Here is a 14,178-nt window from a genome sequence, read left to right on the forward strand (position 1 = left end):
GGAAAACCTTCTGTGCATCAGCTGTTGAATTCCAGTGATGGGACCAGCTGGAACTCCTTTCTCCTGCTGGCTCTCCCCACCCAGGCAAAGTGGTTGTGCTGCATTTTCTCTCCCAGCTGGAGAGTTTAGGCTGGGGCACAGATCTATGGACGTGTCCTGCACGCTTTGCCGCTGCCACAAGTGTGGGAATCACCAAAGTACTTGAAAAGCAAACGGCTAAAAGCCATGCAGAGGAAATAATAGTGCACAAATAAACAAATAGTCCATCAAACCTTGTAGCAATTCAACTCCTTTGCCTTGAAGTTGATCGCACAAAGGAGGTCTCACGGCAGTATTAACATTTCCACAGCCATTTCAGGGCAGGTGAAGGTTCCCTTCCCAGCCACACATCATTTCTGTCCTCACTCAGCTAAGCTTTTCCAGCACTGAATTCAGCAAAGATTATCATAATTTAGTGAATTGCAGAAAATTTCAAGTAACACACGCACACAGCAACAGGAGAATAGGATAAATTCAATTGCAGAGATCATTTTTCTCTAGGGATCTAATCCTAGACAGTAAGTGCCTTTGAACACTATCAATATCAATGGGCAGAAACCTTTACAATGCACAGATATTTTGACACTGCAATGAGTGTGCTTTTTTTCTCTTCTTTTAAATTAAATTTTTTTTTAAACCAAGGGAAAAACCCTCAGAAACCCAACCCAAACCCCCAAATGCCAGTGCCTTCTGTTCAGGAATTCCAGGTGTCACTAATTCATCCACAGGAGAATACATATTATTTTGAGAAAGTAGTAGAAGCCCTTTATAACTATAGAAATAAAAAAGCATCCATATAAGCATAAAACCCACTATATAAAGCCATCTACAGTCACTTGATTTGAATTACACTATTTATCCACCCTCAGGATCTACTCTCAGCCTCCCTCAGATGTGCAGGTAAGTGCCTAGTGCTCCATAGCACTAATTGCTTATTATTCCCAGAGTAAGAAATTAAATATATACTCCCAGAAAGGAAAAGCTTCCAGTTAATTAGAACTGCCTGCAGCAATGGTTCCCTCCAAACAGTTCAGCATTTTATTTTGTTGTCAGGACACAATATAAGAAGTTTTAAGAATCCTGCTGGGACTATGACGTAAAGGCAGGACCATATTTTTTCCTGAGAAGGCTGGGGCCGACAGGAAGAAACTTCAGACAGAAATGAGCTACTTCACCATGAGGAAAGACAAAAGTAAAATGTATATATACACTTCTGTCCTGGTCGAACTGGAGCAGGGATGCAGGAAGAGGTCTCTAATTTGCTCATGCACTGGTGAGCATAAATGGATGAAGTTCAAGTGCTGAACTCTCACAAAGGTTGAATGCTCTTTTCCAATTCCCAAACATAAAAACACATTGAAAGAAGCATTTTAATTTGGATTTTTTTGGAAGAGCTAGGGAACATTCTCCCTAGGTTGCACCATTAAGACAAAGCAAAAGACTGATGCTGAATTCATAAGGGGCAAAAGTTATTAAGCTGAGCCTTTTCAGGATGAGGTTTTTTGGTATGCTTAATCATGCTTGTCATAACTGAATAGAGATTTAGAAAATGACATGGGACTGTGCACTACCTCTGTATGTTTTCTGCCTTTCCAGGCAAAAGTGGAAAGATAAAGGAAGGTGTAAAAAAGAAATCAGTGCTGCTGGTCTCCAGTAACCCCAAAAGTTCCTTTCTATTCACTCCCTCTTTACCTGCCCATCATTAATCACAGCCATTGCCAGAGCAGGTATGTTGCATGTAGCCTGAGGTTTCCAGCTGATTCTGTCTACCCACATACCAGACAGAAAATAGGGAGAAGTGCCAAGTATCAAGCAATAACAACCACTGGCACCCTCCAAGCCATCCCACCACGCTCCAAAGGGTGAGCTAGACACTACTCTGATGTCAGGCTCAGCTGAGTCACTTCACTGTTCAGGGAAAGAAGAGGATCTTGAGGATGTCCACAAATATTTAAACAAACAAACACAAAACTAAAATACCTGTGAGTGCTCTGAAAACTTGCACAATGGAGCAGCAGGGCAGGAAGCAGGCAAGTGCTACAAACACTGAGACGAGCTGGGAAGAAATCCTGCTGACACAGAGTGAGGGTCCTCAGCCAGTTAACCCCAGCTAAACACAGAGTGCCTCGGTCCCACCTTTCCCATCTTCTCCCTTTTGCTGGCACTGCTGCTCACACAACCATGTGGTGACCCAGTTCAAGAATGTGAAGACTCTCATCAGTGTATGTTCACACAAGTAACAGTGCTGGCATCATGAGGGGGCCAGCAAAGCTGTTCCTTAATTCAAAATGCTGAGTAAACCATCTGTATTGACAAGTTGTATAAACAGCTTAATCATAGCAACCTTTCCTACTGAGAGAGCTACAAACAAATCCCAAAGAAATAAATGTGAATATAGAACTGGACCAGCTATAGATAGACTTCATCAATCATTCAGAGACCCTCAAATAGACCACAGTTATTCAGTGCTGGGAGATGTGCTTCCACCTGAAATGGAAGTTTTTCATCCAGCCTTGAGTAACTGGCTGCACTCCAGTCTGGACCTAGGGAATGCAGTGCCTCAAATTCCTAGAGAGCTGACAGATACCCAGATATGCAGCAGTGCTGCAATACAGACAACAGTCCCTGAAAACACAGCTTGGTGAGAAGCCCTCTGGAGTAAGAAGTGTCCTCTGCAGCTCCACTCTAAGCCTCTCCTGATTCAGGGGTTGTTCCATGAAGTTCTAGATAGAAGACACCACAACTCTGTAGTTTAATTCATGACTTTTCCTATTTCTCATTGATTGCCAGTCCATACTGAGGTCTGATGCCAGTGATATGCAAGTTCCTCTGCCTGCCCAGCCAAGTTAGAGATGTCATACTGAGTTATTACAAGAATAAAGACTAAAAATTAGTGAACTAGCAAAAGCAGCCTGGAACATATAGGAGAAGGAAGGCTCTTGGCTTGAACTGACATCAGGTGAGAATACCCAGAGCAAAAGTCAACAAACTGGTTTTTGTTAGGCCACACATCCTGATTTCCTCCTTTCCTTGGTTCAGCTCAGTCTTTGCAAGTCCAGCGTGACCAGAGGATTTTCAGATGGTGAAAGAGCTGCTGTGTTCCTCTAATCCCTCCCTCCCACATGCACAGCAGTCAGGGTGCCAGGAGAACCTATTTTAAAATTAATCTCAAAGCAGAGGAACATTCATAGAAAGAATCAGGACCAGAAATCTTCAGCAGCTTTGGAGTCAAGGGGGATGAAGCAAAGGCACTGCATGGACAGTAGAGGATATTGAGGAGGTGACATAAAAGGATTTTAAGCCATGTAACACACCATTTATAAAATGGAAAAACCCCAGAGACCATGTGATCTCTCATTTTTTAATTCTACCTGAAGTGTTTATAAAGGACATCACAAGGTCACTGGGAGGATTAGCAGGTTATTGTTTTGGAAAGACCTGATGATGGCTTGGGTCCCTTTTGCTTACACTGTCAACCCCTCAAGCAGGGCCTGGATTTTAAGAAAAAAATACTTTTAGGAAAAATAAAGAAATAAAATAAGGGAAAACTAACTATTCTGCTTCATGCTATGAATAGACATGCTATGATTTTAGTTCCAACTCTTCTTTAGATTTCTCCTATCACTGTGGATAAACAATTACCTGACTTGCATCTCCATTTTTTTCCAAATGTAACTACTACAAATCTACAAACTACAAATCAAGTCCCAGCCTCAGGAGCCACTGTTAGAAGGTACTGCATGAATGTGAAACATTCAGTAACACACCCAATACACCAACTTCCAGCTTATAAACCACACTTCTCATGTACTTCAAGGGCACTCACATTCTTTCCATCAAGCGGGGCTGCCTCGTGGCTGTGGCACAGGGCAGGATTTTAAGACTCCTGATGTTGAACTTGAGGGAGGCTTTTCACAGCTCACCCAGGGCGTGCTCGGCATCACCAACACACCCCGCACCACCTGCGAAATGTCTGCACATGTAGAAATTCCAGCAGACATGAAAAGGAGATAGTTCCAAGCACAACAGACCATTTTTTCTCCCCTTGCAGAGAAACACTTTGTTTGCATCCAAGAGAAAGGAGGTTTTCATGTGTTGGAGCACCAAGAAGCCTATCCTGGGAGGAAAACCAGGTATCCCCGGTGACAAGCTGTTCCACATAAATGTGCTGGGCCTCCCTGGGGTCTCCTAGCACAGACAGAGGAGTAACAGAAGCACAGTGAGCTCAACAGCCTGAGGACAAAAGTGCTCCAAACCACTTCAGTCTTGAAAGCTTGAGGAGTCAACATCATGTTAATTGGAAAATACAAAGGCTTCCACAAATGCCTGTGAACACTGATTATTGCCCTTTTCTGAATCCACTCTCTTCCCGCTTCTTATAATATCATAAGAAAAAGCAAACATGAACAGCAATGAGGAACAGCCTATTCTGAAACCACTTCCAGGAACAGGGATTGTTTAAACAAAATACATTAAGTGAAACCATCTGTATTAAGGGTCAAACGCCATCTGAGGCTGAATGTGCAGAAATAGCCATTTTACAAAATTTGGGCAATTATCCCTTTGTTGTTTTTGTTTTTAACATGAATAATCAGTGTGGTGGAGGTGTTACCGCGGGGTCAAAGCTTGAGGAAGGAATTTAACTCCGCAGCTCCCAAGCTGATGGTGCCAAGAAATTATTCCTGTTAATCTTGGTGCTACCCTCTCCCAACATGCTAGGAGAAAGGTTTGCTGAATCCCATGTACAGAGCATCCTCTCCCCAAGCAGTGAGGGGTCCAGGGTGGGGGTCTGGCCATCCATGGCCCTGGATTGCTCCCCACAGAAGAGTCCTCATCCAGCTGCCAGACAGTCATTTGATCTGAATCACAAGGGATGCTGCTTTCACAAGACTTGCTGGCAAAACAGAGGTGACAGAAGAGGCTCAGAGAAGGAAAAAAAAAAAAAAGGCAATTTAAAGCTGCAGAGGCACCAAAGATGTGTTTTAAGTCGTTTCAGCAGGAAGCACTAGTGCTGGAACTCAGGGGGATTCAAAGACGGTTGGCCATTGCTAAGGATAAATACTAAGCTAAAATATTCGACATTTATGTGGAGCCTATAAATGGGCATCTTGTATGAGACTGACACATTGTACTGTTTCAAATAAATGTTGATCCTTTCCCACCCTAAATCCATCCAACTTACCTGAACTTTAATCAGAGCAGCTGGGGAACCTCGGTGCCTCAAAGCAAAGGGAACGGAGCAGATCTTGGACACTAAGCTCCTCATCAAGTATTTATTTAATATAAAGTGTGAACTGGTATCACTGTTCAAAGGGGGAAAGTGCCATGGAGGGAAACCTGCCCTCAAAGATCCTGCTTATTGCAACAACTACATCTGAGTATGGCCTTAGTCACCTGCTGTGGATTTGATAACATCCAATTAACTGCAGAAATATTTCCGTATTCATCACTAGTGAAGTCAGACTGCAATCAAATGTTGCAGCTGCAAAGGCAAAAGCTCATTAATCATTTTTTCTGGAAACCAAGAAGGATGATGATGGAAGGGAAAACTAACATTCATTTGTTTTCAACAAAACTGCTAGCAAGAAGGCCAAAAGAATACCAATTTCTAATTTTTTTAAATTAATATTTACATGCTAACATGTTAATGCCTGCCAGCTCTTTAAGTGGACAAGTATTTAATGGATCCAACATAAATGTATATGCCAGTTATCAGAAGTCAAATTGCACAGCTATGATGTAATGAAATAGCTTTGCTTTATGAGAATGAGGTCACAGGTTTGAAATATGGCCTCAGGTGTAAAAAAAAAAATAGATTTTCCACAGAAGTTGCAAAAATGTAATGCAATTACTTGCCTAAGCCTAATATTTTATAGAAATTTAAATTCAACTCTAAGATATAAATGAGTCATCGATTTGCATTAGGATGGCTGGGAACCGTATCACTCTTCAATCAACATGAACTAATGAAGCTTTCCTGGTCTGAATAAAACAGCTAAACTGTAGTGCTGAGGTGCATACACATCGCATACACATCACAGTCACAAAATGCTTTTATGTTCTTGATAATAAAGTGTCAGAATAGCTCTGAGGGAGCCCAGGGACTGAGCTGCTCCTGCTCAAAAAAACCCAAATGAATGGCAAAAGCCAGGTTTTCTCATTTTTCTTCATCCTCTCCAGAAGCTCATTCTTTTATTTACAGAAAAGTCACTCTGGACGTTCATCTTGCCTGTAAAGGGCCTGCTTGCTTTGATGCCTCCTACCCTGCCCTGCTCAGATAAACCAACAAAGTTCAGCACCTGAAGTTACTCTGTCCCAGCAGGGAAAGAGCCTACCTGGAGGGGAGATTTTTCAGGACTTTTTGCTGTGTTCTACTACCTCTGCTGGGAGGAACAGCTTTGTTCTGCTGGCCTGGTAAATGAGGAAAACGGGCTCTCAATTCTGAAGCAGAACCAATAGGAAATATATGAAGCATAAGACACTGTCTTTGACTTCCATGCTAGGCCATTTTCCCTCTTTTCTTTGTATTTTTTCCCTCCAGAAACAGACCATAAAGATTAATTCAACTTTGGGTTTGAGGCACCCAAACACTACAGTGGTTCACACCCCTGAAAGCTTTCAAATAAAACAACCAGCACACCAACATGGTCATGACAGACCTTGGCTGTTTCATCTACAGCAGGAACTGAAAGCACTTTAAGGAGGGTACACCTAATCCCTGAAATGTCCTGCTGTGGATCACTATTGGGTTTGAAGGAAGGAGGTATACCATGTCCCCTTTGTCTAGCTGGGGGTGGACACAGAGAAAGAGCAGCATCCACTGACAGCAAACCTCCCCATGGTGGTGACACAGCTCAGCAAGGACCTGGGCACATCCTTACAAACCACGCAGGGTTCTCTGACAGGACCTGGGGCATCTCCTGGGCCAGATGAGCTGGGCCAAGAGCAATCCCAACACAGCTGCACTGCAGCAACACGCAGCTCGTAATGCTGTGGAAACCATCCCAAATCTGAAGGCGGTTGAAAACGTTAAGGAAAAGGATGAGTGGGGGCCAAACCAAGAGGCTGCCCCCACCTTCCTTCCTGTCCCTCCCCATAAGTTATTCATTAACATACCAAAATACACATATCAATGAAGAATTCATGGAGATTCCCTGAATACCAAATTACTGAGTATAATGGCAAGGAGAACTTGCTTAACACCCTCTTCCAGTTCCACACCCTGTCCCGGGTGGATCACTCATAAAGCTCCACTTGTATTTTACAGCAGCAAACCTGAACCCCTTCCTCACCAATGCCTTCAATGAGTGCAGACCATCTCTGAAGAGAGCAGCAGCCACAAATGCTGTATCTTTAAATCCATCCCCATTTCGTTTTCCAAGTTTCTGTTCGAGCTGTTACAGCTCCCTCAGGACTCCACTGACTCACTGCATTTTCGGGATGACGCAAGCATGCTCTTCTGCACGGCTTCAAAACAGGCTCCAAACATTTCCAGGCAGAAAGTGGCCACCAAAGAACCATGAAAATTAGGTGTTCTTCCTGAGCAGGCATCACCTCACGAAGCAGGGGGCAAACTTCGGTTCCTATCCTTATTGCAAATGGATTAATCACTGGCACTTCTCCCCGGGAATACTTCTAGGAAAGCTTAAGTTTCCACTCTGAATCCTGTGGAAAATATTTTGGTCCTGACAGAACACCTACAAGCACTGGTTCACCACTTCCTCTGACCCATCTAGCTCTGCCCCTACTCCCATGGGCTTGTAGTTCTAGCTCTATTATTGAGTGCAAACTTCTGCTCTCAAGCTGCACCCTGTCAAAGCACCCTGAAAATTTAAAATGACACTTAAATTTTCCAAGCTGATTCCCACCTTTGCAGTTCTATCTTCCCAGCAAGGGCAGGCAGGTAAAAGAAAAGAAAATCTATTCCAGGAGGGAATGTTTAGGGAACAATCCAACAGGTTAAGCATACGTGCTTTTGGGTGGACTCTGTGAAGAGACCTGAAACCACCATGGGGAGAGATGCATGCAAAAAACACTGGATTGGGAAAAGCATTTTCCATGACTCAAGACTGAACTCTGTTTCTCTTCCTTCTGAATCCCTTCACTCAGCTCTTTGTGTTCTCCCAGTCACTGCAAGTCAGCAAACAGCCCTTTTATGTACATTTTTTTTTATACAGGAATGGTAACAAAAGCAAAATAAACACTGGACTTCTGACTGATGTTTGCAGCTTGATAGCAAAGGCAGCTGAAAAATTCTGGTTTCTTGCTTGTAGCCTTCGGCTTTTATCCACTGTGAAAGATTTCACCATGGTAAGAGAACTGGAAGTGACATAAAAATGTAAAACTGGATAATGAAGTGGAGAACAAATTTAGAGAGAAAGATGGGTGTCTTGTTTTATCATCTCCACTAACATCGGTAACACACATCTTAGGGAAAAGGCCTTCTTGCTGGAGAGCCTGCTCATTCCATTCAAGCCAAGTTAAGGAAGATAAATGTCTAAGACAAACCTGTTCACACTTCACTCTCTAGAGCAGAATGTGAAAAGCCTTTCCCTACCAGAGGGTTCCTGATTCCTGCCTCGCAGGGAGCACCTGCCATTCATTTCCTCACACTGCAGAGTAACACGTGTTATCACAAACACTGCAATATCTGAGCCTAAGAATATGGAGCAGATGAGGAGCTTGGAGACGCCAGGAGAAGAGCAGGCAGCAGGACCAGAACATGTACGTGCTAAGAAGTGCAGGATGGCTTCACGTGGGCCAAGAGTTCAGAAACCACAGCCCTGGCTCCATTACTACTGCAAAACGAGGACTTGGAGGGTACCTGCAAAACTTGCTTTAATCCTTATTTTCAGTCATTCGTTAAAAAAAAAAAAGCACACAGAGCTTTGCATTCTCTGTACAGACATTGGGAGCTTTATGTTGAACCACATGTGAAAAAGATATCTAGTGTTAATATATGCAAACAACTTTATTTAGATATAGATTTTTAAATTAGTATTTGCACTATCTTGGAAAGACAGAGGAGTGAGGATCCTGCCAGTTCTTAACAAAAAGAGCAGATTTTCTATCAGAAAAACACACTCGGTTTTACAAACTGTGAACTGAAAACTGCACACAAGGAATGCTTTTGCTCACTATCAAGTTACTGGTCATTTATCACATTTCTACAGCTAACTAAATTTCTTTTTCTAATTTTTTGTGTCTCCTGGTTCACTCAAAGCAACAGAGAAATGAGCCACAGAGTCCTGATGTGGGATTAATGCATTGGTGTAGGAATTTGGCAAACTTTTAAACTGCTTGAAAGCTCTTTTCTTCCAATCAGACTGGATTGGCAGCCCGTGAACCAAGGACGCACTAAGGACAGCGATTAGAAAAGTGTCAGGAATTATGATTCAGAGAGGTGAATCACCAGCAGCTCCCCTGGGGGGTGGATTTGGGATAAGCATACCCAAACTGCAGCCCTATGCCAGATTACACAACCGCGGGCAGCAAGCACAGGATCATTTACTTGGAGACAGAACTCAGGTCCTCGTTCCCAATCCTCTCCCGGCGGAACAGCACAAGGCGCCTGCTGCTCTCGCTGGGTTGTTTCCACTTGCAGCCTGAGGTTTCTCTTGCCCAAAGCCCACACACCAGCACGGCCCCGCTGCCAAGCACGCGATGGAGCCCTGGCATGGAAGTTGGACTTGATCTTCTCAAGAGCTGTTTGTTATTCAACAGCCCCAGATCAGCCAGCTTCACTCTGACTTCACACGGGAAGAGCAGCAGTGGTGTGCTTTAATCCTGGTGTGCTCCACTCCACTCTTTCCATTCTAGACATTACCTTTGCACAGCACAGGCTTTGATTTTGCCCAATAGTTTTACCTCTAAGAAAAGCACATCCCAAGCTCAGTACTAGGTCAAATAATCTGCAACACTTTCAGAAAGTGCGTTTTGTTTCATGGGAAGCTCTGAGATGCATTTTTATGAGGGTCCTTTGAATCACAGGTGTGCAAACAGGGAGAGAAATTCTGCAGCCCGTATTTGAAGACAGGTGATGGCTTTTTCCTCAAGTAGGATCAGTGGAATTTGGCCTGCAGTGCTTCATCCAAGCAGCCATCTGATCTCATGACTAAGTGCATGCAGAGCAATGGGGGTGGTGGGAAGGAAGAGATGCAGGAAGATGGAGCTCTTCTAGTAAACATCTGAGCTCTCTGGAATCAAGGCTGTGCTATTAAAATGAAGCCACTGCTGGTTTTCCACTATCTTTCCCTCTGTTTATCTCAGTTGCCATGGCTCTCACTTGAATCATCTGCACAAATTGCATACACATGTCCCAGGCCACATTATTTCCACTCGCTCCACAGCTCCAGATCAACTTTCACTCACCTGGCAGCCACTCGTGCCAAGCAGTGTCATCGTGGCCAGCGATGGAGCGCTGCTTCACGGACACCCCTGGTTGGAAAACGATGGCAGTTATTTCAAAAAGGCTGATTAATGTTTCAGGAATTGCAGAAAAGGGGAAGAACTCAGAAAAAATGGCCTCATGCTATCCTTCGTGACCTGGGTTCCAAGAGAGCTGAGTCTCTGGTGTTGACACAACCAAGAGCTCTTCTGGGGCAGCTGGAGCAGGCCAGCTTTGAGCTGCTGAAGCTGCTCCCCTGCTCCTTCAGTGTATGAGCAAGATTGAAAGCAATGGAATCAAAATTCATCTCCCTGGCACATCAAGCTATCTAAATAATCCAGTATATTGTCCTCTGGCTATGGTTCTGTGCCACGTGTTCCAAACTAATGACTTACACAATCCAAAACTAGGTACCAGCCTACTGAAAGAGGGTCAGACCCTTGGTGCTGCTGATCCACAGCTCTGAGAAATACACTGTATTATGCTGGAAACTTGGAGCTTGACAAGGTAACCCTAAAGCATCCTACACCTGCAGTAATAAAGATGTATTTTCTGAGTGTTTCTCTTTGCATCAGAGAATTTACAGAAAGGAACCACACCCTGCCTTAAACACAGAGCATGAAAACCAAGCTCTACCACTGCTGCCATGTCAAAATCAGGAATATGGAAGATTTCTGCCCTCTCCTCCCCCTTCCATCCTCTCCAGACCATTAAGAATCAGAAGGCGAGATCTGACACTGTTTGAAAGCAGCAGCTGAGGCAGCACTGCAGACAGGATCCTCTGCCCAGACAGAGGATCTACTGCTGCTGGAGACAGAAAGACGGCTTAGAGAGACTGCTGTCCTGTGTCAGAGACAGACAGCAGACACCCACACCACCAGGACAGGCTGCTGCAGCTCAGGTTGCACAAAAACAAGTATCCCTCAGAGTTTGTCTTGGGAATGACTTTTTGCCTGGAACTGAGCAAGATGGAAACATAAGAGGACTGCTGTCGTGGTTCCAGAAGCCAGATTTCCCCTGCTCACCTGTGTCCAGCCCTCAGCTCAGGGAAATCTCGCTCATCCGAGCCAGTGCTGTGCAGGTACCTGTACTCCCCGAGCTCAGAAACAGCTCTGAGGTATCATGATGCTGAAAATGGAAAATCATTTTCTACAACACCAATGTTCCTGCCCTGGGAATTTAAGAAACAAGCAAAATACAACAAGGAAACTTCCACTGTAATGTTTAATCAAAACACTGTAATGTTTTAATCGAAGGTTGCATTAGGTGAGGAGCAGGCCCAACATCAAAATCTCTCTGTTGCCTTCAGCAATCCCATTAAGCTGGTTTATTCTAGAGGAAACTAGCCTTTACCAGGTTTTCTTTCTGTCTGTTTTATAATCCTGCAATAGAGCTGCAAATTAATGAAAGAACCACTAAAAGGGACAGTTGTGGCCTCGGCAGTGCAGGGTTAATGGTTGCACTTGATCCTGGAGGGCTTTTCCAACCTCAGCAATTCCATAATTCTGTGAAAATCACTAGCGCTTTGACTTTACTGGGTACCTCCGCAATTCTGCTCTGAACTGAACACAACACAAATTATCTCACTTTGCAGCACACCAGATTTCAGAACCCAAGAAAATTGATCCAAAATTCTTGAGATTACTGATTTGCTTCAGGACTATCACTGCTAGAAAGGTTCTCCTGGCACCAGCAGCATGAAATCCACTAAAATAACTTAATACTGGATGGGTTCATGAATGTTTCAACAGGCAAAGTGTTGCCGTAGAGCAGCACAAAAAGAGCAAACTTAATTTTTTATTTTATTCTACTGCTCTGACATTCTGGGAGAATTTTGCCAGATTTGAATGGAAAGAGAAGATAAAGTGGAATGATTCAATGAAGATATTCTGTGATTAGTCCAGTACAGTATATATGCTGGTCTCACCAGCTTCTACTGTGCAGGAAGATTGACAGATGAGCTTTCCCTGCTTCTCCCTCTATTCCTGGGTTAAATTTGGCTATCAGTTATTAGGTGTGGACCAGCTACCATGCAGACACTACCCAGGAAACCTGCCTGAAACATATTTTCTTCACTTGAAAAAAGGCCAGCTAACAAATTCACTGTCTAGAATAAATTAGCAAAAACCTCACCAGCACCAGGATTGTGCCTTTGCATGGAAAGATGAGCAGCATGGCCTGAACAGCCTTTAAGACACTGCTCACAAGGTGTGAACGTGTGGATATGTGTCACCCCTGGTGACAACCTGAGACACATTGCAGTGATGGAGACCTGCCATTTACCACGTTTGACTGCTCCACAAAAAAGTCCCACCAGCACATGATATTCCAGGGAGTGATTTAATGAGAACTGATAACATGGTATTTAGAGCAAACTGGCATTGAGGAGCTGAACCCCTGCACTCTATTTCACATGCAAACAAATCCCTGAACTGCATCCTCCTTTACTCTGAGATTTGCTGTGGAGAAACACACACTGGTCAGTTGAGCTCAAACCTTCCTTTAGTGGTGATGATTTTATTTTAAAAGACTGTCACCAAGTGGCAGAGCTCCGAACGGCTGCACAAGGTCAGCAGAGCTGCAAACACACCATCAGCTGGAGCAAGACAACCAAAAATCCACTGTCCCAAGACATCTCAGCACACTGAGGGAAATGTCAGGATAGGTCATGCAACTAAACCAAAATAAGCCATGGGAAAAAAAAAAATTATCTCGGAAGGAAACTTCAAATACTGCGAGGTTTGTTCATTCAGTATAAAAACTGGTAGATTCAGTTTCTGATCCTTTCCTTTGAAGCACAAAAATCACTGACAACAAAGCCTGATGACACTGTTTCATGTGAAACAGCCACCCTGGGGGCTGTAAAACAAAAAGAAGGAAAGACACAGCCTCCCACTTTAATCTGCAGTTTGAGTCAAAATGCAATGTTTTATACCTGACATGAAGTGATACAAGTTATTTTTAACTATTATACTTAGTGTTTTCCCAAAGCACTACAAAAGGCAATTTTTAAGAGTACATACATCTACGCAAAGCAGGCATTTGAGGATTCATCTATTAATCAAGCTGGAGCCTGGCTGGTGAAGCTGCTGGCAAAACCATTGTGCCCACAGGGATGGAAGACTCCTCAGCTGCATCAGGCACACTGTGATCCGTATAGGAAGTACAGGATCGATTTGTTTCATCCCATACTTGTGAGTAGCCATCTGCACTAAAACAGTAGCCAGGCTGTGCTTTTTGTTACTCCTCCCAGCAAAAACGCCACTGTTTCTCTTTTAAGTTGCTTATGATCTTAATTCATTTGATGTTGTGCTCTCTCTACATGTAACTGAAGGTGAATAAAGACAGGGAAGGGCATTGCCAGGAACCACCAAGATTTACATCAACAACAACCAATTTTCATGGGTTACTGCTTATATACAGACTATATCCAGAGAACAGAGACCATCAGAGCACACTGATGGAGCACATGATACCCAAGTAGTCTCTTGACAACTGCTGCCAGTGCTTTAGAAAGAGCTTTGATGCACCATCATTAAAGCTACATCAGCTCTCTGGGTCTAAACTTGCAGCAAATAACAGAATCACAGAATACTCTGAGTTGGAAGGGACCCATAAGGGTCATCAAGTCCTGAAGCTTGGAGATAATTTAGGCTACCTGTGCCTGCTTTCCTGTTAGAAACTTACCTTCTAGTTTATTTGGGGAGTAAACTGAGTTAACATGGAATTTTCTCTGCACTCTCTATTCGTTA

General features: G+C 43.6%; 1 protein-coding gene across 3 annotated transcripts in view; it reads right to left on the reverse strand.

Annotated features, from left to right (window-relative positions):
- ABL1 (ABL proto-oncogene 1, non-receptor tyrosine kinase) overlaps positions 1 to 14,178 on the reverse strand; it is a 78,199-nt gene that overhangs the window by 39,164 nt on the left and 24,857 nt on the right. Inside the window, exon 2 of one of the 3 annotated variants that reach the window (XM_039561531.1) lies at positions 10,411 to 10,476. The exons of the other annotated variants lie outside the window; for them this stretch is intronic. Coding sequence (XP_039417465.1) covers positions 10,411 to 10,476 — 66 coding nt within the window. The remainder of the gene's footprint in view (positions 1 to 10,410; positions 10,477 to 14,178) is intronic. 3 annotated transcript variants of the gene reach the window in all.

Source organism: Corvus cornix, chromosome 17 (genome assembly GCF_000738735.6).
Source record: "Corvus cornix cornix isolate S_Up_H32 chromosome 17, ASM73873v5, whole genome shotgun sequence".
NCBI classification, from domain to species: Eukaryota; Metazoa; Chordata; class Aves; order Passeriformes; family Corvidae; genus Corvus; species Corvus cornix.